This window comes from Calonectris borealis, chromosome 16 (genome assembly GCF_964195595.1).
Source record: "Calonectris borealis chromosome 16, bCalBor7.hap1.2, whole genome shotgun sequence".
Taxonomy (NCBI): Eukaryota; Metazoa; Chordata; class Aves; order Procellariiformes; family Procellariidae; genus Calonectris; species Calonectris borealis.
In genome coordinates, this window is record NC_134327.1 from 9,438,351 (window position 1) to 9,461,036 (window position 22,686).

Consider the following 22,686-nt stretch of genomic DNA (forward strand, 5'->3'; position numbering starts at 1 on the left):
TTGTTTTCGTCCAGTCTATCCATCGAACGTATCTCACTGAACCAGGAAAAGGTTTTCTCTGTGGGAAATGTCCAGCTGAGATCCTTACAAAGGGTAGCGTTAATGCTGTGATGTTTTGTTCTTATCTTCTGTAGGATTTTGAAAATGGTGGAGACAGTGGATATCCCAGTGAAAAGAGAAGTGAGCTAGAAGATCTGGATCATAGGGAGAGGGTAAGAACCTAACTCTGGGTTTAGCAGAGTTGGGCCTGTTCATACCTGAACTGTTTCCGTAGAAGAATCTTATTTTTTTTATCCCTCTTGATCTAGACTTGTAAACAGCAAAAGAGTTGGAAAGAAATTCCCACATGTTGCAAAATTACGTATTCATCTTGCGAATGTTAATGACACTTTTCCAGGAAAAAGACTATTTGTAACGAGGAGCTTAATTTCAAATATTACATTTGATTGCATATTGTTGTGGGTTTTTTTTAAGTATTCTGTATTGCATTTGAGAAATGTAGCCAGCTTCTTGTCATATGGAATCCATTAATATGATCTACTTTCAGACTCTTTTACCCTCTCTTCTTTCTATGACTTTATATGGCTTGAGATATCGCAGGACTTTATGTTGTTGTCAGTTAATAATATGCAACTTTAGAATTCCTGTGGGTTAGTTGGTTACTCCTTTAAAATACAAACTTTTAAATAAATGCTTTTTGACCTGAAGATCTTAACTAGATGTTTAATTAGAAGATAGGAAAGAGAATACTGCTTCCAAAGATACCACACCTTTTGTCACCTTTGAAGCGGCAAGGTGTTTGTCATGGGATATCCAGTTTACAGGATTGAAGCCTGGGTGTGCCATATTCTTTACCATTTCATATGTTTCTTTCTATATTGCAATATCACTGAGAGAAGAGGATCCAGTGGAAACTATTTTGGTCATTGTCACTATTAATTTTGCTGGATAGGAATAGTCTAGAGGGATAACTGGCACACATCAGTTGCTGCAAATTAAATGATGCAAATCTTTACATTAACGTAGGGCCATTCAAACAACAACCGAAGACATGAATCTGATGAAGACAGTTTGGGAAGCTCTGCAAGGGTAAATAAAGTAGAAATGTTCATAGATGATGAGTTTGCCACTCTGCATGTCCTTTGTTCCACTCATCTGCCATCTAACTTCACATCACTAAATCAGATGTCAGTTTTCCTTCCTTTCCAGCTACAGAATATGTTTATTAATATTAACTTACCACTCTGTGTCGTTTCTGGTTTTGTTTTGTCTTTATTTTCCAGTAAAGAAGTACTGTTATAAACAAACAGTCACCTCTGTAACTGATCCCTGACATAAATTAGTGATTATGCATGGGTTTCTCACTTTAAAAAAAAAATTATAGTTCTGTGGATTTTTTTCTGCCTAACTAGATCACATTTCCTTTCTTCACTTTGTTTTTGTAATTGTGTCCCATACGTGGTTGGGTGATTTTTTTTAAAACATGCAGCATTTGAAATACGTGAGAGTAGCTCTCTCCACTGTGTATCTAACTCAGCTAGGGAAGACCAGACTTTCTTGCATGTTTTTACAAAATACAGCTTCTGTGATAATTAGCTCTGTGGCTATAAACTTATAACAAATAACTCTATTCTGCAAGGAAGAAAAACCAGAGCTTTGACAACAATTAATAATTTAATTAGATATGCTTTTCAGAATTTCCTTGTAACGATTATATATTGCTGTTTCAGGAAATTGAAACAGCTTTAACAGACTGAAATTCTGTGCTAGTAACTTTCCCTGTTGTGTTTCCCTTGTGTACCTCCAAAGGCTTTCATTTTGATAGGATTGTTTTCGGCTACTGTTTCCTATCCACCCATTATGTTGAAAAGTTGTTTGTTCTCGTTTGTGTTGGACATCCTGAGAAACACCAATGCATGTATCTGCCTATTATCTTCTGCATTGTTACTTTTCATTTTTTTAGAGTTGTAGAATGCAAGCAGCATTTAAAATGTTTTGAACTGAAATTCTGACCAGAAAAGTATGGGTTTAATTTTTTTGTGCATGGATAACCTCAGTGCTTGCAGTGTGACTTTTTATAAGTACCTTTTTCTGATTCAGAACTTAAAGATAATGCTTTGTTTCGCTGCTGTCATTTATGGAAGATATTTGATGTTGGGATTAGAAATAGAGGGCTTTACTCTGTTTCTTTAATGAAGAATAATAACATCTACTAATTTATTCAGCTACTAACATGACTTTTGAAAGCCATGTCTTAAATTACAGCATTTACTAATAAGTAATAATATTAACGGTGGCTTTGATTTCTAGATGGTAACCCATATGAATAGTATGGAAATTTTAATTTTGGATGGAAATAATAGTATATTCCCTGTTTCAGATCAGTGTGGAGAAATGGAATCTCTACAACTCTTCCAGAGTCCACATCCACAGACCGTCCTGTGTTGCCCAAGAAATTCAGAGGCTCAGTGCACTAGAACTTGAAAAGAAAATTGGGAAGTCAGTCCTTGGGAAGGTAGGATGGGTCTAGTAATCCTGTTCTTTCCAACTGGAAAGAAACATTTATATTTCTTACTTACATAGAGGTGTTGCCCTGCATGAGTTATTTGTGCAGGTGAAAATAAATAACATATCTATAGCTTTCTGTCACCTAATCATATTTTGTAAGGGACACCTAAGCTCAGGAACCCGTGAATTCCATCTGCTTTTGGACTTGCAACATCTGGGCTCCTTTAGGAAGGACCCTGCTGTTGGTTCGTCTGCCTTTCCAGAGGCATCACGCAGAGAAGATACAGTGGGATAGATAACGGTGTGCCTGACCCATGTGCCTTGCAAATAGGCAAGGTTGGGCTCTTGAAAAATGATAGCATGGACCAACTCTTTTTACTCCAGACTATCCCAGACAATGCAAGTGTGAATTAAGTTTGGGTTTATGTATGGGCTTAAGCCCACACTCAAAACACATGGTGTAGACCTTTCTGAACATCCTGAGAGCCTCAGATGTTCTCAAACCTTTTGATTTGAGAAGAAACCTGCCTTTCCCTTGGGGAGGGGAGGAAAAAAACCCCTTAAAACCCCATTACATGTTCGGAATTAAATCCGGCCCCCAGTGACAATAAACGCTTCAGTGGTATGAGGATTTTACCCTGGATAACCTTCTTGATTTTCTATGCTTTAGGTTAATTCCTTTCCTGTGAGGGTCCTTGCTGTACACAGAAGTCTGTGACCCATGGTCACTGCTGTTGGCGCTGCTGGCTGGCGTGTTAGGCAGTTGCAGGCTGGGTGCCTTTAGCTACAACTCCCTCCTAAAGGTCTCCAAGGCCCTGGCAGATATGCTGGGACATGCCCCTAAGACCTGGTGCTCTGGTGTGGCAACCTGCTGCGATACTGCTTAGGGCACACCGCTGTGGGAAGATGTTGTGGCAGCTACTCTGAATTAGTAGTCAAGTTTATAAAGCTGTATGTGTCTAAGCTTACAGAACTGGAGAGGCAGCTGCACTGCGTATAATCATCACTTTTTGCCTGTTTAATTTGTTCAGGCACAAGTAGGCTCCAAGTCTGTGTGTTATCAAACTAGTCCTCTGCTCAGGCACAGAGGTACACAATTAGCTTTAAGTAAGTAGTCACCTCAGAGATGTATTTTTGTTCCTAAGTAAACTATGGGCACAAGGCTTTTGAAGAATCAGATCTATACTTAATACTTGTGTCTCTTTCCTGTACAACTGTGTTCTAGGTTCATTTGGCCATGGTTCGCTATCATGAAGCTGGGCGTTTCTGTGAGAAAGACAAGGAATGGGATCAGGAGTCAGCCCTGTTTCACCTGGAGCACGCTGCGGACTGTGGGGAGCTGGAAGCCATCGTTGGGTTAGGACTCATGTGCTCTCAGCTGCCACATCACATTCTTTCTGAGGTCACTCTGGAGGTAAACAGAAAGATCAAAAACAGTGCCAAAATGCAGGATTGTGGTCCATTGTAAAAATAACATAAGAATAGCAGGAAATGGAGACAAACAATAACCATAGTTGGGTGTTCTGTAGCCTCTTCAGAGAAAATAGGTTTCTTTGTAATTAAGGACTTGGAGAAAGCAGCAAAAAATGCTGCCTGTTCCTGGTTTTGCCAGCAAATTTCTGCATACCTTTGGGAAGTTTTTGAGGTGATCTTTACTATTCAGCTGCTTAGTTTCTTGTGGCTGGGCCTGTTTCTCAGATATACTAAACACTTACTGACTTGGAGAAACTGCATTTAGTAGAGGAAGGAAGGGATGGTTTTACTTAAACATGCATTTTAAAGGTTTTGTTTGTTTTACTAGGACACAAAGGAGAACAGAAATAAAGGATTTGATTACTTGCTGAGAGCAGCAGAAGCTGGAGACCGGCCTTCCATGATTCTGGTAGCAAGAGCGTATGATACAGGTGTAAATCTCGGTTCAGACAGGTATTGTGCATGACTGAGTAACTTAACTTGGTGGTACTCCACTGAGCTGGGGGGGCAGGGGGAGAAGCACTTGCTCTATGTTTTTCACTCACATAAACAGCTGTTATGTCATAAGTAATGCTATGAAGTAGTGTTTTGGAGTTACTTCAAACTTACCCAGGTGTGAATAAAATAAGGTTTTAGGCCATGATATATCAACACAGAAAGAAAATCGGAGATAATTTTTGCTGTTGGACATCTGCATGTGTGTTGGATCCAGTGCATGTTTGAGTTTAGCCCTCATACTGAGGTTGCCCTATGATAGCCAAGGTTTTTTTGCTCCGAAGTTGGTGATAAAACTCCCCTTGACTTCACTGGGAGTTGCATACTTGAAAATCCTGGGATCAGTGGGAAAAAATGGAGCACAAGAGGTCTTCTGGAGATGTAGTACCCTAAAAATAAGTGAAAAGTATTTACAACTGCCATGTCTCCTCCTTAGTGATTTTTTTAAAAGCACAGGTTTTTTAAAAGGCGGGGTGGTTTTTCTAATAAAACTGTGAAAGAAGCTGTAGAATAGGAGAAATAGGTGAAGTCATAAATTGACTATAGATGAGATGCAGACAGATGAATGAAGCATTTGTCACAGTTGTAGTCTTTCACTGCTCCTCATAATAAAAGAAGGAATGGAAATTTCACAGGAACATAGTCTTAATGCTGAGGATGTTACTTTTAATTAAGGATGATTTTAAGTTTTAAGAATTTTAAAAATGCCTTTACCTCAGTAAGTGTCTTTTAATTTGGCCAGCACTCCTGTCTTGATCGGAGGGATAGGAGCAGCATTGTGACTAGGAACTACATTGTGATTTGCCAAAAGGCCACACAGTATATTGTTTTGATTTTTTTTTTTTAGCATTTTAGATGAGTTTTTTAAAGTGGACAAATACTAATTTCCTTAAGTACCAAATATAACGATGATAGTGATTTTTCTGCTTTTGTATTGTAGCATGTCTTTGTTATTTACATGAGTTTTCTGTTTTGCACAAAAGTGAAACTCTTGGCAATGGTGAAATTTAAAATAACGTTAAAACTTCTCATTGAAGTGCACTGAGCATTCTCAATATGAAAATTGCTGGGTTTAAAATATTTATGAAACAAGACTCTTTGCAACTTCAGATTGTTTCCAAATCAGTTATCTTCAAAAATATAAATGCCAGACCAAAACCATACAGCTAGTAATGAAATCAGACTCCGGAGTTCAGCAAGACACTTCAGTCTGATACTTTCTTCTCTGTAATTACTGCATAAAGCGACGCCAGCCTCATTTTGGTATAGCGACCTGATGCTGCAGTGCAGAGTTAGTGAGCCTCCATGAGAACATTTGCTTTCTTGGAGAGCATCCGGGTCTGAGAAGCTAGTGCAATATTGAATTCTGAATCTCCAATGCAAAGTACATTTGTTTCCTAAGGTAACCATCTTCAAAAATTATTTTTAACTTCAGAGTACAGGATTGGAAGGAGGCGCTGTACTGGTACAATGCTGCGCTGAACATGACTGACTATGATGAGGGAGGTGAATACGATGGCACTCAGGATGAGCCCCGGTATCTGCTCCTGGCCAGGGAAGCAGAGATGTTAATGACGGGAGGGTTTCACCTGAATAAGGATCCACAGAGATCAGGTGAGGCCTCATTTTGTTTCTCTAATCAGTAATCCTGCTTTTCCTTCCCTTTTCCCCCAACGTGTACCCCAAAAATACATTTCCTGCTTCAGCTGTTATAAAACACACAGAGGGTCAGTACCCTCGGATTTGTGGATGAAGCGGTGATGGTGCTGGGTGATACAAGGCTGGAAACAGTGAAGTAAGAGATCTTGCCGATGACAGGGGTCGTGGGCAGTGCCAGGTCCAATCCTGTGACACGCTGAGTTACGAGCAAGCAACCTTCACTCCCTGTGAGGCCCCTGCACTGCAGGTTGCTGCTCGTACTTTGAGTTACACCCATGACTCCCAGGCCCTACACGACATTGTCTCAGTTGTTGTGCAATCTACATGTCAAGCATCTAAGTCTTAGAGTCGTCTTGGGGGATCCCACAGGCCGGTCATATTTCCAATCCTTCCAAATACATTGAAGAGCCATCAGCAGCCAGTCATATAACTTACAACTTGAAGAGCAAAAGCCAGATTCCCAGCTGATGTAACTCTGCTGACACTATTAAAATACACCCATACTTCCAGCCCTGTAGTTTGACCTCAATTTCTCTTTTTGTCCTATCATTGCTTCATGATAAAGAGATGTTTTTTCTTTACCCTGTCAACATAACTGATGCTGTTTCCTCCTCTAGGTGAGCTGTACACAGAAGCAGCAGAAGCAGCAATGGAAGCCATGAAAGGCAGACTGGCAAATCAGTACTACCAAAAAGCGGAAGAGGCTTGGGCGATGATGGAAGAATAACACTGCAATTAAGCAGTTCTTGTATATAAATTTTATTATAGACTTGCTGCATTTGCAGCTAAAAAGATATATTTTTATGTGGCGTTACCAGTTTCTTTTTTTGTATTCTAGTTTTCTAATTTCTTCTTGAGGGGAGAAATCCAAATGTAAGTGGTATGTAGGGTGCCATAGCGTACTACTAGTGTTTTAAAGCTGTAATACAGACACACTTGACCTTTTGTATTTTTTTAACTGTTAGAACTGAGGGGCCTAGTATTTTTGACGAAAAATGAAGCTGATGTTTGTTAAAGTTTCACATGTCCTGTTTTTTACACAGCAAATGATCAGTGTGTTTACTTTTTTATTCTTCTCCCCACATACAGAAAAACATTTTCCTAAATTCTCAGCATTTCTTCATCATTTTTGGTGTATCTTACGAAATTTGCATGTGAATGTAAATTTTCAATTTAAGCATGCAGCTACTCATTTTAATAAGTAGTCCCATTCTGTTATGCTGGTGTCATTGGGCACTTCTGATATTCTTCTCAAACGAATTCCAGATAGAATCCTTACAGTTTGGGGAGGGGCGGGGAAGATGCTTCAGATTGGCAGTGAGGATATTCAGGGTGGAATATGTTTTATTCATTACCAACACTGCATATTTTACCATCAGAAAGCTCACTGATGTGAGGCATCCAGCTACCTCTCTCATTTTCACATTTTGCACCATATAATAACCTAGTTGTATAAAATTTTACTGACCTTATATGATATTTGTCCAATGATGTACAGTAGCAAGATCTGTAATATATGGGTAATTTGAAGTTATTTTTACAGTGACATCTCAGTTCTCAGTGAAGCTAGATCATCTCACTTAAAATGAGAATATACTTTCCACCATTTCCAGAGGGATGTTGGAGAAGGTTAGAGGATGTTGATTCACCTATTTCTATGTATAGAAAACAACTCTGGTTTAAATAGCTTTTAAAATAGTGTTTTATCTGCGAATGGTTTCAAATGCCAGTTAGAGAAAATTGCTGGTTAAAAAGAGAAAACAATATTATCCCCAAACACTTGAATTTCTGTGTCCTGTTTGCATAATAGGGGGAGGACAAATACATGGTGGTGGTTGAATTATCATTGCATAGAGATAAGTTTCTTCCAAATCCAGTATTATATTCCGAAGCTGCTGTGCCATCTATACAGATAGTACAGAAACTGTTCCTATTTCTTGGTCATGGTTAACAGTCATTTTGCAGGAGATTAAGATGGAAACTTTTGTCTTCTTGGTCTTACAGTCTCCTGAGGGTGTAAATTGATATGAATAAGGGGCAGCCCCTGTGAAGTGCTGAATGACCACCAGTAATGCTCACCAGCCTCACTTTAGCCAAGCTTTTAAAAGCATGCTTTAAACTAAGCAGGCTGCTAGATGATGCAGCTGATTTCATTGGGACTTCTTGCATGCATAGCCAAGTAATATTAATCTCTTGTAAAACGTAGAAACCATTCAAGGAACAGAAATCAGTTCTTCCTTTCTGGTGTGAAAGGAAGCCTATCACTAGGCTCCAAAGTCGTGCTCCCCGTTTACTCTTTTTCTGGCAAGTGGATCTTGAATTATTGTTTAAACAGTATCCAAGCATGGTGTTAGTAACAACTGCTGCTGTCTGAAAGAGGTGATATCCTGGTGGTTAAGGAAGTCAGATGGGAAGATCTGACTCTTCTAGGAGAGAAGGAAAAGTTATCCTTGGATGCCATACTTCTGGGTGGGTGCTGTAACCACCAGGCAGTTGTAGCCGTGAGTAGCCTTGCAACACATGGCCACTTCTTGCTGTGTAACGCAGGGGTGTGGGAAAGTAGTGCTCATGGCCCATTTATTTTGTTTTTTGTTTTGTTTTGAGAGTGAAGGTGAAGTTTTTCACCCATCAATGGAGGAATATCTGATTTCTAGATTTCAGTTGGGCTTAGGTAGATATCAAGATAGGTACGAAAATAACCAAATTTTTGGACCTAATATTTTTTGGACCTAATATGCTGAAATAGAACCAGAGTTTGTAGGATCACAAGTCAGATGGATGTTTTTAAGTGCCTATCCAAAGTTCTTCTTCAGGTACCTAAAGCGTGTTTTGGATGTGGCCTTTTTGCTCTTTCAGTTCATAGCATTGAAATACCAGCTCTCAATGAAAGGTGAATGGGCCATTCACCTCCGAAGACAGCTGAATAGTCAGGGTTTTGTGCAGAACCGATACAGGGTAGGCACTACAACAAATTCAGACAAAAGGATTTGTTTTCCTGGTAAGGTGTTGATGCCAAGTCTTTGAGATTTTCCTTGGAAGCATGTGTAACACCACCAACAACCATGTAGGGAGGAGAGGAGATCGAATGTACTCATCCAAAATGTGTGCGTAAAGAATGTAGAGTGTAATTATTGACACTTTTTGGTGTAGTTTAATTTGCTAAATTCAGTAGTTGCTAAAGTTGCTGGCAGTCCTCTGTAGATCTGGTATGTAAATGTGCACACAGCTCAGTGAAAAAATTATTATGATTAATTCTTTGTTTGCAAATACTACTTACTTAGTTTCTGTCCTAAAGTGGTATCATATTATTCAGCTATACGATAAATAGGACTGTCAATAATTTGAAAATGGAAATTGTTTACAGAAATATGCACAATTTGTTCTATGACATTCTTTTGAAGAGAAAAACTATATATTTGACAGACTTTTGGAATGATATTGCTATATGCTGTATTTTTAATCTATTCACAATGAATAAATAAAAATCTGTATTTTTTAAAAATGTGAAAATAAATCTGAGTCTCAGCCTGCCAGAACTTACCTGGGTTCAGTGTTTCCTGATGTCAGTGGGAATATTGCTTGGGTAAGGACAGTGAGATGGAAGCCTTTGTATGTGAGACATGCAAATACTGATTGCCTGCATCTCTTAGTCCTCTCAGTTGCTTTGTCTGGTTTCATTCCAGCTGGTCAATAAAGTTGTTCTTTTTGTCACTTTTCTCAGTAGAGTTTTAGTCATTGCATGTGAGGGGTTGCATTTGGTTTTTTCTTTATAATTTGCCGAAGTTCAATCCTATTATTGCAAGCTTCCAGAAATCGTCTGTGTTGTTTTTCATTATTCCATCCCTGATTTCATTCACGTTCAACAGTCAGAAGTAACTAGGAGGAAATAACTTGATGTGTACCAACAAAATCTGTTTTCCTCAAGAAAACTAAATGGTTGATGTGCTGTTTTATTTGCATTCAATTACACATGCAATGTCTGTAACTAATGTGGGGTAGGATGTAAGGACTGAAGTGCTTATTTGCAGGACTGCTACAGAGGCATCCTTATGCCTTCGGTCTTTGCTTAGTCCTGAGAAAAGAATAGACACACTTAGCCTCTATGATTTAAGATGGGAGTTTTTTGTAATGGCTACAATGTCTAATGATACGCTGTCATCTTCAGTATGATTTACTCCCCTTTCTGTTCAAGGATAAACTGATACTAGCCCTTTTAAAAATGGAGCTCTTGCTGTTGCTTTTTTATTGCTTTATTTAGACAGGTATAATTTATTATACCTGTATAGTTTAAACAAAATGAAATTGTTCTCTAGCAAAGGCACTTTGAAATAGCAGAATCTCCTAACAAAAAGGCCCCAGCAGGGCCTCTTCACTCCACCATAGTGTCGTGAAGATGAAAAATGGAGAAGTTTGGCACTGCAAGTCTTTTTTTAGCTATAGCTGCTGTCACTGAGAGCTGGAGTGTTTGGCAAGTGTAACAAAGGAAGTGGGGATAGCATCCATCAGAAAGCATGGAGACAGCCAACACTTACAAAGTGTAAATAAGAATATTGCCTGTTTCTTAATTACTGGTCTGAGGGACTGATTTGAATCTCACTCTCTTCCCCACAGGTATAATTTCACTTCTGAGAGTAGAATGACTGCTGACAGACGCAGGTGTAGTTCAGGTGGGCCAAACCAGGACTTCTCATCTGAATTTTAAAAGGGAGGATTTCGCTTGAACCTCAGGTTGGATTCAGGGACAGTGCTTCTGGTGGTGAGTCAGGCTGTCTTCAGGTTTAAGTTCACGGGCATCTCTCATGTGCCTCCCACTGCTGGGGACCTGAACACTTTGTGGGGACAGCTCATGGGTTTGTAACCATCAGGCCTGGTCCTTAGTCTGGACATAGTTGATACAAGTGTTGGGTCCTTGCTCTTCTCTGGCTAACTCCTCTGCCAGGAAAGCAATATAATGAGGCTGGTAGCTTGGTTATGTCTTGTAAGTTCATTCTTTTCATTTGGAAAAAGTCCCGAAATCACTATCTTACCTCACACTGGTAAAATGAGAAACCTGGTGACCCAACTGCCAGCCCTGAAGGGTGACCTGTGCTCTTACCCCTGTAAGTGTCGCACATAGCTTATGTGAATAATCTTAGATAATGGGCTTCCTTCAGTGTTCAGGTCTCTGTGGCCAGGCAACAAACGTTCCAGGGGCAGAGGCTGAGCTCACCCACAGCAGGGCAGAAAAGCACTTCTCTGGGAGGGTGTTGGTACCTCTCACTGCCTGCGTAAAAGGACCTCTCGTGCTGAGCAGCCCTTGCAATGAGAAAACCACTTGTAAGATGTGCTCCATGCAGCCTCTCACACATCGTATCTTCCCCCCTGCACACACCGAATGTGCAGTGCTGTGGACGGTGCCCCGTCTCCACTGCTGCATGGATGAGTGCTCGGAGACTGCTAAATCAGACTCTTTCCCTAAACTTTTCTGCCTGAACAGATTACAGGCGATTTGCTGTGTGAAGCCAATTCCGGTCTGCCCACCTTCTCTCCTCCCTGAACCTCTCCTGCTTTTCTGCACAGCCAGGGCTGTAGGAGGAGCGTCGCTCCCTCTGTTCTCAAAAAACCCGGCATCCTTCTGAGAAGGCACTGAACTGAGGGTGTGAAACTGTGGTGAAGCAGAAGGATCCCATTCACGCTTACACGTGTGTGCTGTTATTCCTCAGTACTTGTAGGCAGTGAATGAAATTTTTAGCAAGACTCTGCAAAGCTGCGGCCTCTTGGCAGAATCGTGTCCAGCAGCTCCCCGGGCAGAGAGCTGGCACCGCAGGGTGCTGCAGGGACAGGCAGGCTGCGGGAGGGGCCAGGGGAGGTGGGTGAACTGAGGCTGTCAGCAGGGCTCCCGCAGGTTTATTTTCTCTATCCTGTTTAAGTGGACTGCCACAACTACAGAATTAAATCAAGCTGCATTAAGACTTTGTGGCCTTACCCTAGAGAAGCTGGAATTTTTCTCGAACACAACTGTTCAGCTCTAATTAAGGGATGAGAATAACATTAATTCCCCAAGAAAACTTACCAGAATTTCAGGCAAAATGGGGACAGAGACTCCCAAGGGCGCCTTCATGAAGCACCAGGCAGCTAAGGTGTGCTACTATCCCTTTTCACGGGAGTTGTACTGATTACTGCTGCTACTACAGACTGCCACACTGGTCCCTGTGCTGCAAGCAAAAACACAACCTCCCAACCATAAAGTCTGCTGGCTTTTCACTTCGCAAATTCAGTGAGTTGTAGCTTTGCAGCAGAAAATTAAAATGCATAGGTTTTAGATTTTTTCTTTTGGCTTGCAGAGGGGGTGCACAAGCGGTGCCCCCACCTTCCGCGAAGGCGAGTGTGCTGTGGCGTGGCATCCACGTGGCAGCGGGAGCGGCGTGGAGAGCTCGGTCCCTCTGCCGCGATGTCCCGCCCCGGTCCCCCGCGGCGTGGGGACGCGCAGGGCGCTGCTCCTTCCCTGTGCGCCCCTGCCCGCATTGCACCGCTGCAATTGCACCTGCTTGGAGACAGGGATTAAAAAACCCCACAGTATTTTATTTTTAAGGTGGAAGGGGTGTGCAGTGAGAGCGGTTGCGGGGACCGGGGCTTGGCGATGGGGGGGTGCTGAAGGAAAAGGAAAAGGAAGGGGGAAAGAGGAAAGGGGAAGGGGCGGGGGCTGGTCTGGGGTAAACCCGGCCGTGAAAGAAGCGGTACCACGGCGGTAGCGTGGCCGAGCGGTCTAAGGCGCTGGATTAAGGCTCCAGTCTCTTCGGGGGCGTGGGTTCGAATCCCACCGCTGCCAGCAGATTTTTTCCTGCTGCGGGCCGGCGCCGCTGCAGCGCCCCCTGGCGGCCGCGCCGCCAGCCGCCCGGGAGAGCATTGTGGGTAGGAGGAGGGCCGCGTCCCCACGTGCCGGAGTGACGCCAACATGGCCGCTGCCTGAACGCTGCCCGCCGCGCCGCGCACCGCCACCGGGGAGCCGGCGGCCCCGCTGACCGCGCCGGCCCTCCGCCAGGTAGGCGGTTGCGGCGCCGCATTTGCTCTTTCCGGGGCCGCGCAGGCGGCGGGCGTCCTGCGGGCGGCGGGGAGGGAGGAGCGCGGCCTGGCTGAGGTGGGCTTTGCCTGTCCGGGGAGGGCGGTGGAGACGAGACTCTCTGAGGACTTGACACCGCGGCGAGTACCGGCGGCGCAGGGCCGTAGTCGTCCGGGCGCGTCCTGACAGGAACTGACGCGGGTCGGGGCCGCCGTGGCGGGGTCCTTGAAGAGAGCGGGCGGGGGTCCGGTCACAGGCCGCGGCCCCCCGGCTCCCCTCACCGGCGGGCCGGGGGGTGCTGGCCGGTCCTCCCGGGGCTGTAAAGCGGCGGTACCGGCCGGCTCAGGGCCCTTCCCCCCCAGGGCCGGCAGTTCTGCGCCTCCCGCCCTAGAAGGGCGCAGCTCACACTCCAAGAATTGCAGCCGGCCGCTCCTGCCTGAGCATCGGCTCTGAAGGGACTGTAGCACAGCCCTGCCCCGCCGGGGGACGAGGCGCCCGGTCCCTCCTGCCCCGGCGTGGGTTTGCTTCATCCCCGCATTACGTGCGGGTTTGGGTGGTTGGCCGTGGCCTCCTCGTCAGGTCCCCCTTCCCTCGCTCCCCCTCCTGACACTTCTGCTGTGTCAGGACAAAGTAGGCTCGCAAGTTGCCAGAAATGAAGAAGCCGTTGTCAGCGGGGCGCGGTGGGGTGCGCAGGGCCCGCGGCTGAGCTTCTGCGAGGTGGCGCGGTGCCTGCGTGGAAAATGAGGCTTGGCACCGCGACCTGCCACGGTCCGGACTGCCCCTGTGAGAGTTATCACACACCAGCGAGCAGCTTAATCCCTGCACCTGGCAGAACAGGCCTAGCACTTTGCTACATAAATGTTGAGGTTTTAAAGAAAGGTTCGTGCTTAACGCATAATGTCTTAAATCCTGAAGATGTGCTTCAGTGACATCACCTCCAAAGAGAGGTCCTGGTGCAGAGGAGCCCTCTTCGGGTTCACTACCAGAAGATGACTGTGCAAAGCTCCTTGCAGATGAGCAAAGCAAGGAGAAAATTAAGCAAACAATTGGGTTAAAATTGTAATTATCATAAATGTTCGGAAGGTGCGTCAGCTTTTTTTGCAGCTTCCATTTTACTGTATGCCATGAGCCACCCTGACCTAGAGGATCGCTGCTAGGGCTGGACTGAGAGACCCCCTACATAAAAAGTCCAGGTGCCAGAGAAAATTATGGCAGTGATTCAGGAGATGGCACTTTTCCCACTTCGCTGGTTCATTATCTCTACTTTAAGGCACTGATGTGGCAGGAGTTCCTGGCCTTTCCTGCACTGCATAATTATATATGAAGAATATTTCAAGTTTCAGTGTTGGCAAATTTAGGTGAAATGCTGGAGCATTTTTTGCAAGCCTGGCTAAAAACCTTTGTGTGTCAGATGACATGCAGATTTGCAATTCTTCTTACAAGTGTATTGAAGTCTTTGGTAATAAAAAAAGATAGCTCTAGTACCCAAATGCCCTTCTAAGCTCAAACTTAGAGGTAGGATTCAGTTACTTCATCACTGATTTTTACAGTTCTTTAACCACAACATTTTTCTTCATTGGTTCAAAATTGATGATGTTACGGGCAGCTAATAAGCGGTTTCCAATAAGGATTGGTCCTAGCGTTGGTCACATTGCAGGAGAACTGAGAAGAATTATATCTCTTGCTCTCCCACAAGCTGTTCCGAAGTTTAATGATTCATACTAATAACTTGCATTGATTTGCACCTTAAAGGAAAGTCCCTTTTAAAAGAAAACAATTCTGCCAAAAGGAAATTTGAAACTCTGCTGACCATGTTTGCTATCTCCTAGTGTTTAATTCCATTCTATAACTCTTGTGGTGTCATATATATACATATGACAAATGTAGAAATGAACACCACCATATATATATATGTATAGATACACTGAAGACATAGAATTGTGTCTGCATGCCTTCAGTGAAAGCTTCATTCTGATTTAGAAGATACCTTCAAGTTGCATGAGTATTATAAATTGTGCTGGGACACACCGCTTCCTATTTATAGACCTGTCATTCTGATACTCCAATAAAAGGCACTGTAGTCATTCTTTATCCTTAAATGAATAAGAAAAAATGTAATATCTGTAATACGACATTTTCCTTGAGTAATGACAGCTGGATTCACAAAGAGATTTTGTGTGTAATTGCGTAAGCAGCATTAGATAAGGGATCACAGACGAGGTCCTTCAGACTAAGTTTCTCTTTCTCTCCTTAGCTGAGGGAATCTTCGTTTCTCTTCTGGAAAGTGGAATAATTTTCTCAGGAGAGAAAGAACAAGCTAGTACATACTTGGCACTCAGGCTGTCAAGAAGGGAAGGATGGTTCCCAGTCCTCTCAGGGGGGCGAGGAAGGAGGGTTTGGACCCAAGTCTCCTACCTTCTGGGTGTTATCACATGTTCTCGCACATCTTGGGCACCCTTCATCATCAGCTCTGTCCTGAATGAAAACTGCAGTTGTTCCATTTCGTGCAGAGCTGTCAGGCTGGCTTTACGTGAGCCTGCTGTATCAGGCCACCCAGGGAACGTGAGTGGGGAAAGCAAAATTGGAACTGACAAATCTCATTTCTTTAAAACATCATATTGGTGCATGTATTTTTGGGAAGAACTGAGTGCCTGATTGCAGAAAACACTCTGATATCAATCTGATATCACATACTTGCAGTTGGCAGTAACAGCCCCAGCCTGTAGTAACTGAAGATACTGGCTTTTTGCTGTGAAGGTTTTGCATTTCTACAAAATTATTTCACATATGAATCTGAAATATTATTAAGTGGGTAATTTTCAAACACAGACATATGGTGGGAAGAGCCAGGGGTATGCTGATGCATAAAGAAATGGAAAATTCCAGTTCAGTACTGGGAGGGGCACTTTTTTGGTAGTGGAGAACCTGTAAGTGAAAAACAAGGAATCATATTTCTAGGTGAAATGGCAAAACCAGTGTAAATAAACCAGAGGTGTTGCCTGAATGGAAATTTGCCCATGTGGTGATGTTAATAACGCTCACATCCAGAATGCCTATCCAGCCTCTCTGAAAGGTTTCTTAGATAACTGTGTGTATATTAATGTGATGTTTTGAGAAGCCTGCATGTCTGTTGAAATATACTGAGCTGGTTAAATTGTGTGGTGGCTTGTGTATTTGAAAAAAAAATGCCACCGTCTTGGATGTAACATGGGTGCTGGCTTCCTTCTCTCACAACCTCTCTATTGCCAGCTGATCCTGGATGCTGCCTCTTTCTCTTCCTCCGTAGGAGGTCCAGCAAAGAAGCAAGCTGGCATCAAGGAGTAGAAGACAGTGAGGGAGACTTCCTGAACATAGATCTTATTCTTTGCCTGATTATCTTTGGTGTTAAAACTTTCCTTGGTCAGTTTGTGGGTGGTCTTGTTTTTTTATGCCTATCTTCACTAGTGCTGGCTGATTAACGGTATCTTAAATGATCTGGACTAATTAACATTGTTGCAATGGCATCCCAAATAATTTGTAAATCCTTTTGTTTGATTTCAGCAGGGAAAAACTATTGTTGCTTTAGCTGAGGGATCATTTTTTATTCAAAGGTCTGAACCAGGCATGACACTGACTCCAGCACTGGCTTGAACATGATGACTCTTTGTTCTAGAGCACCCAGTCCCCAGTTAATATCAGAGTCTTATTTTCTTTGGAGTTGGTGTAGTTATGAAGTAAAATCTGTTGTTCTGATGATTTCAAAGGACTCCAGCAGACGCCAAGGAACGTATTTTGGAGCTCTCATTTGGCAATACGGTCTGAAGGGTGGTAGTCAGGAAACAAGGCTGCAACATGTCAGGTAGATGAAATCAAGGTCGGCACATTCACAGATGGGAATACTGGCTGGTCACAAGGGCAGGGTTTACGCAGGCTTTTTTCTTCTCCCAGCACTTTAACTGGGAACTTTCTCCATTATCTGCTTTCAAGGAATTTTTCTGAGAAGGGAAGGTATTGAACTGTATGGCACTGACCTTAGTGACAGTGACGACTGCAGTGGCAGTTTCAGAGCTCACACATGCTGACTGACCAGCCAGTGCACTGTAGATGTGCTGGCTGGAAAACCAGCTGCTGCCTGTGTGTTATAGTTACGCAGTGTATAAAAGATATACTTTATGCAAGTACAAAAGGCCTGTCTTTCCCTCTGTAGAGCACTGATTTAGTGCTCTCTTTCTTACATAACTGCTGGCTATTGGAAAAGTTACAAGAACTTACCTACTTTTGAGACATTTGCTTGTCTTTTAAATTTGGTGGCAGTCGGTCAAGATTGTGGAGTATTAGGGACCTGTTTGTGCAAACACATACATTCCTTCAAAAAACAGACTAAACAGATTACCACTGAAAGGAACCAAGTTAACTTGAACAAATACTCTAGTCTACATGTGGTACGTGGCACAGATGTAGTGACTCATATGACATTTCTGTTTTCTTTCAGGTTGTGCCAAGGAATAAGCCAGGAAAAAGCTTTTTGTATCCTAGCATGGCAAATGAAGAAGATGATCCAATTATACAAGAGGTAAAAGTGCATTGTGGCAGCAGGGATTGTACATGAGGCTTTTTTTTTTATTATTATTCTAGTTCCCAGTGTTCTTACATTGCTGAAAGAATTTGTCATCAACATCAGTGGTTGTCTTCAAACCAATGGCTTGCTCTGTGCAAGGAAATACGTTGTGTGGGCCAAGTATATGGTTCATGGTATCTATTTTGCCAAAATAGTGTGTCCATGTTGGCAGATTCAGCTCAGGTTTTTCACCCTTTGTAATCTTTCCATGTCAGAAGAGGAACGCAGGTGGGGACCTTGCTTCTACCACTGTGTGTTTCCAGTGACTCTATTGCATGTCTCCAAGAGCTGTAAAAAAATTGGTATGACTTTGATGAGTTAATATCTGTTAAATATGAAGCTAAAATGTTTCATGCCTGCTGCTAAAACAAGCAGTTGCTTCTGATTCTGGACTTCTTTAAAGGACGGCTATGTCCCAAAGAGTAGCCACAGTGTCCTGTTCACTTTATGTCTGAATTTACACACCAGAAGTACAAGGAAGAGCAAGCTCATAAGAAGGAGAAAAGCCATGAGAAAAGGAGTGGGAATTGTCAGGAGTATATCTGAAGGTATCTAAAATGGCAGCTTTGTATGTGATATTCATGAAACATCTATGGATTTTCAGTGCTGGTGGCAAAACGCTAATATTGGATCAGATTTGGGATGTGGGTGTCTCTTGTCTGATTTAGAAAGATTTTGTGACAAAGTACTAGTAATGAAGTTACCTTTCAGTCATACTGCCAAAGAGAGAACTTCCTCCTCTTTCTATAATTGTGATAACAGATTCATTTCAGCCCTTCAGAAAAAATTTTCCTCTTTCATTTCAGGTTTGTTTGCCAAATTTCCTTAGAGAGAAAAAACACAGCTAGAGCCACTGTCTGCTGCCTCATCATAGTGGGGGTTTTTTAAAAAGGCCAACTGCAGAATTTCATGTCAAAATCAGCAGAGAGGAGACCTTTGACAAGAGAGTCATGGATGTGTTTTATGTTAGAGTTTGTAATGAAAAGCTAGAATTGTCAGTATTTGAGCTCTAGGGATTATACTTTTATCTGAGACTCCATCAATTATAGCTGACATCTGATGAAAGTTATTTGTTTTGCTTTTTAGATTGACGTGTTCCTGGCCAGAAGTCTACTGGAGAAGTTGTATCTGTTTCAGGTATTTCAGTTAACTTTTATGCAAAATAAATTCAAAGAGCAGTAACTTTCCTTACTGCTTTAACCTGCCAAGATCTTGGATATAGACAAGCCTGTTTGGATCTCAGTCAGTTGAAATATTTAGTATTAAATAATTGCCAAGAGAGAAGTGATCATTTATGGCACAGGCTTGTCATTAAAACACTCTCTTTAACCACCCTAAGGGAGTGCTTTTAGTAGATGATGTCTTTTTATCGTGGTTTGGATAAATCTGCAGTCTCTTAGCCATCTTCTGTCGTCACTGATTTCTGCCATCTTTACTAAACAAACATTTCTTTAGGACTGGCCCTATTTAAAATGTCATCAGTATTCGTGAATTAGTGCGAGTCATCAGAAGAGCCCCCTTATGTTGTGGAGATAAAACTAACTAGTGATTGAAGGTGGAAGTATGTTAGGAAGGTAGAGCTCTATTTTCCTTTCTGCCACTGAATTTCTGTAATCATTTTATCCTTGTGATTCACTTTTCCCATCTGCAAAATGGGAAGTCTTTTGAGGCTGTTGGATGAAATGTTCATTATAAACCAGTGATGCCCACTGGCAAGCCCACTGCCTCCTGTAGAGATCCTCTGCATGGCACGTGCCAGCAGAGCATGGCTGGAGACTGCCGGACACACTGGACCAGGCCGTGCAGCCTTGCCTCTGGGATACCCACAGCTGCTCCGTGTCAGGAGTGAGCATTGGTTAGTGATGGGGCCCGTGGGTGTTCTGGAGAAATGGCAGCTCTGAGCAGGATGCTGCTATGGCTGGAAGATTTCATTTGGATACCACACTGTCCTGTCGGCATTCCCAAACGGTTCAGAAGAGAGACCCATGTGGCTAAACCTGGGTCTGGTGTCCTGACTAGCTACATGTGGGCCATGTCCTGTAAGCTAACACTATTTGTGTAAACCCACAAATATTTTACTTTTAGGTAATAACTCTCCAGGGAGTTAATGCTGAGGGATGGGTTTTTAATTGCTTCTAACACTTACTTTTTCTGCTGGACTAATGTGTAGTACTATTTTCTTGTGTTATAGTTTATTGTGGTGTTTGAGGGCCAGGAAGGGGGTTGTGTAGCGACGAAAGCAGAGGATGGAGGGGAAAGGAACGGGCTTTCTAGGTCATACTCCCAAATCCCCTGATGACTCACGAATCAGTCAAGTAATTTCTTTTCTTGATGTCTTGTATCCATCTGGCAAGTGGATGTATGTGTGAGGGGAACAGGGAAGACTGAGTTAATTTCTGTGAAATTCTTTGATCTTTAAATGAAGAGGGTTTTATGAAATGGTTTTGTTTTCCAGTATCCTATTCGTCCAGCTTCCATGACGTATGATGATGTTACACATTTATCAGCGAAGATAAAACCAAAGCAGCAAAAGGTTGGTCATCATTTGAGTCCACTCTGTAAAAGTTGTTTTATGTTGTGCAGAATGTACTTAAGAAAAGCACATTGTGCTATTAAGCTGTTATAACTGTGCAGCTACTTGCAGGACCAGATCTCTGTGCTTGGAGGTATGGGGGAGTCTTTCATTGTGTCTGTAAAGTAGAGTTTAGAATAAAAGTAGTTTATAAAGAGAGGAGTTAAAATCATGATGGAAAAGCCACTCTTTTAATATAAAATAGAGTCACTCAGGAAAATGTAGTTACTAATGTAATTCAGTCTGTAGGTGCTTGTGCTAATACAGCTTGATTTAAAAGGTCTTTACAATATTCAGAAAAGAGTGAGCTTTGGAGGCATGCTCTGTCTTTCATTGTCCGTGTGGGTCTTAATTTCTCTCTTGCCTGGCTGTGAATCATCAGCAGTCCTTTTGAAATCAGTGGGGTTGTATAGCTGGTGAAAGTATAGCCAAGGCCAGAATGATTGCACTTGCTTGCAAACGTGTCCCAAAACCGTGGCTATGATTTTAAAATACCTTATGTAAAAAATGCAGAAATAGATGTCTGTGATATTAGGATTTTGTTCTGGAAAATGGTTAAGGAGAGTGCTCATGTGAACTTCGGAGTTAGGATGCATGTTGTGTTCAGGAAGTCTTCTATTAAAATTAGCAAACATTTGCCTTGTAAGCCCTGTGCAGACTTGTCAATCTGCTGTCTCATCCAGGGATTTGTAACTAGTTCAGTTTATGAGTAAGGTAAAGGGGAAGAAAAAATGGGTGATAGCTGTGATTTATGAATTTATAAGGGCTTTGGCACACCTGGAGGAAGAATATATACTGTATTGTTATAATATACAAAGAGAAATGCTGTGCAGGAAAACGCTTATTTTTGAACGTTTGTCTGAAGTTTAAAGTTTGAGGGGGGGAATAGTTGTCCTTGTAACTAAAAGCTTGGAGCTTGTTTCTGTACTTTGACCAGTGTAAATCAGGAATAACTGTGAAGTCAGTGGTAAGTGCTCTAGTCTCAAACTTACCAGCATCGAGGCCTTTGCCTCTCAAGAGGACGTAGTTACTTTATAATTGGCACCCAAACTAGAAGGAAGCTTGAGAGATTCTGAATGGATCCTCAGTGATGGGGAGGCTTGAAGGATATTGCCTGTGCACTTGATCTGTACTGATAAGTAAACCAGACTGATAATGTAGTGGAAGGTGTCCAACAAAGTGAAAGTGTTTTCCAGGGCTGCCTAAAGAACTTTCATTTCTCTGCTCCCATTCATTTACATGGGAGTTTATGTATCTCTAGCCTATTGTTAAAACATCCCCATCCTACAAAAACGCATATATATGCTCAACTTTATGCATGAGATTTGCCCCATGGATTTGAATGGTGCTGCTTATGTATTTAAATTTGCTGTAAACCTATGGAAATGTTAGCAAGTTAGCAAGGGATTGAATTTTAATTGATATGTTTGGGGTTCTGCCATGGTAATTAGCTGTCTTTCCTTTCATATTATTTAGGTTGAACTTGAAATGGCCATTGATACTTTGAATCCTAATTACTGTCGCAGCAAAGGAGAACAGATTGCTCTCAATGTAGATGGCACGTGTACAGATGAAACAAGTACCTATTCCTCGTAGGTGTCCTCTTTGCCTTCATTTCTTTTTTGTGGTGAGCGTAGATATATGTAAGTCCACCAGGACTTCAGGGAAAGGTGAGAACAAGTGGCTGTACAGTCCTGGGGGGGTGCCTTGGACACTGTTATGTAGCAAGAATTTTTGGAAGTAACTTACGTTTTTTGGTGTCCTTCGTGAATTCTGAATTGCAGACAGAAAGATGAGTGTATTTGCTGCAGTTCTTGATACTCCATTTTGAGAACTGGTGATTTCAAACCTTTGACATCTGTATGCCACATGGCCTGTAGAATACAATCTCAAAGCATTCATATGTCTGCAGGAAGCTGATGGACAAGCAAACTTTCTGCTCTTCTCAAGCTGCGAGTAACGTTTCCCGCTATGCAGCTGCTGTTTATAAAAAAGGCAAGTCTCTTTCGCTTACCCCTCACATCAGTGAAACATGCTCATTTCAGGGTTGAAATAAGACCTGTTTCTTCTTTTTTTTTTTTCAGCCTAGGTTTTAATTGACTGATGTGTCTTTAAAGAAAGGAAAATTTTTCCTTTTCAATGCCCCCATAGTCCATGGGAAGGTCTAGCAAAATTGTTAATATTATATCAGAACCGTGTGGGTTTGTAGATGCCTCCAGGATCTTAACAGTGCATGAAATAATACATATTTGTAGCATAAATTTATCATTGTTACTTATATTACTATCTCATCTAATTGTATCTGTCTCATTTTCCTGGTCAACACTTTTTGCCCCTCTCTTG

General features: G+C 42.4%; 2 protein-coding genes and 1 non-coding gene across 13 annotated transcripts in view; all 3 read left to right on the top strand.

The window, feature by feature from the left end:
- Positions 1 to 9,846, top strand: part of EEF2K (eukaryotic elongation factor 2 kinase) — a 33,368-nt gene extending 23,522 nt beyond the window's left edge. For 4 of the 5 annotated variants that reach the window (XM_075165168.1, XM_075165171.1, XM_075165169.1 and 1 more), the window contains 7 exons: positions 135 to 212; positions 1,027 to 1,089; positions 2,381 to 2,515; positions 3,734 to 3,922; positions 4,310 to 4,434; positions 5,912 to 6,090; positions 6,753 to 9,846. In XM_075165168.1, coding sequence (XP_075021269.1) covers positions 135 to 212; positions 1,027 to 1,089; positions 2,381 to 2,515; positions 3,734 to 3,922; positions 4,310 to 4,434; positions 5,912 to 6,090; positions 6,753 to 6,862 — 879 coding nt within the window. In that variant the 3' untranslated portion in view covers positions 6,863 to 9,846. The remainder of the gene's footprint in view (positions 1 to 134; positions 213 to 1,026; positions 1,090 to 2,380; positions 2,516 to 3,733; positions 3,923 to 4,309; positions 4,435 to 5,911; positions 6,091 to 6,752) is intronic. The other variant, XM_075165173.1, reaches the window with a different exon arrangement.
- A 3,015-nt stretch (positions 9,847 to 12,861) lies between these two features.
- Positions 12,862 to 12,943, top strand: TRNAL-AAG (transfer RNA leucine (anticodon AAG)). The gene has a single exon. It is a non-coding gene; the product is annotated as a tRNA-Leu (tRNA).
- An 86-nt stretch (positions 12,944 to 13,029) lies between these two features.
- Positions 13,030 to 22,686, top strand: part of POLR3E (RNA polymerase III subunit E) — a 30,525-nt gene continuing 20,868 nt past the window's right edge. Inside the window, exons 1-7 of one of the 7 annotated variants that reach the window (XM_075165176.1) lie at positions 13,030 to 13,156; positions 17,646 to 17,726; positions 18,578 to 18,644; positions 18,858 to 18,908; positions 20,227 to 20,304; positions 21,820 to 21,935; positions 22,256 to 22,338. In XM_075165176.1, coding sequence (XP_075021277.1) covers positions 17,698 to 17,726; positions 18,578 to 18,644; positions 18,858 to 18,908; positions 20,227 to 20,304; positions 21,820 to 21,935; positions 22,256 to 22,338 — 424 coding nt within the window. In that variant the 5' untranslated portion in view covers positions 13,030 to 13,156; positions 17,646 to 17,697. Of the gene's footprint in view, positions 13,157 to 17,645; positions 17,727 to 17,748; positions 18,320 to 18,577; positions 18,645 to 18,857; positions 18,909 to 20,226; positions 20,305 to 21,819; positions 21,936 to 22,255; positions 22,339 to 22,686 lie in introns of those variants that run through there. The other 6 variants (XM_075165174.1, XR_012676106.1, XM_075165175.1 and 3 more) reach the window with 6 other exon arrangements.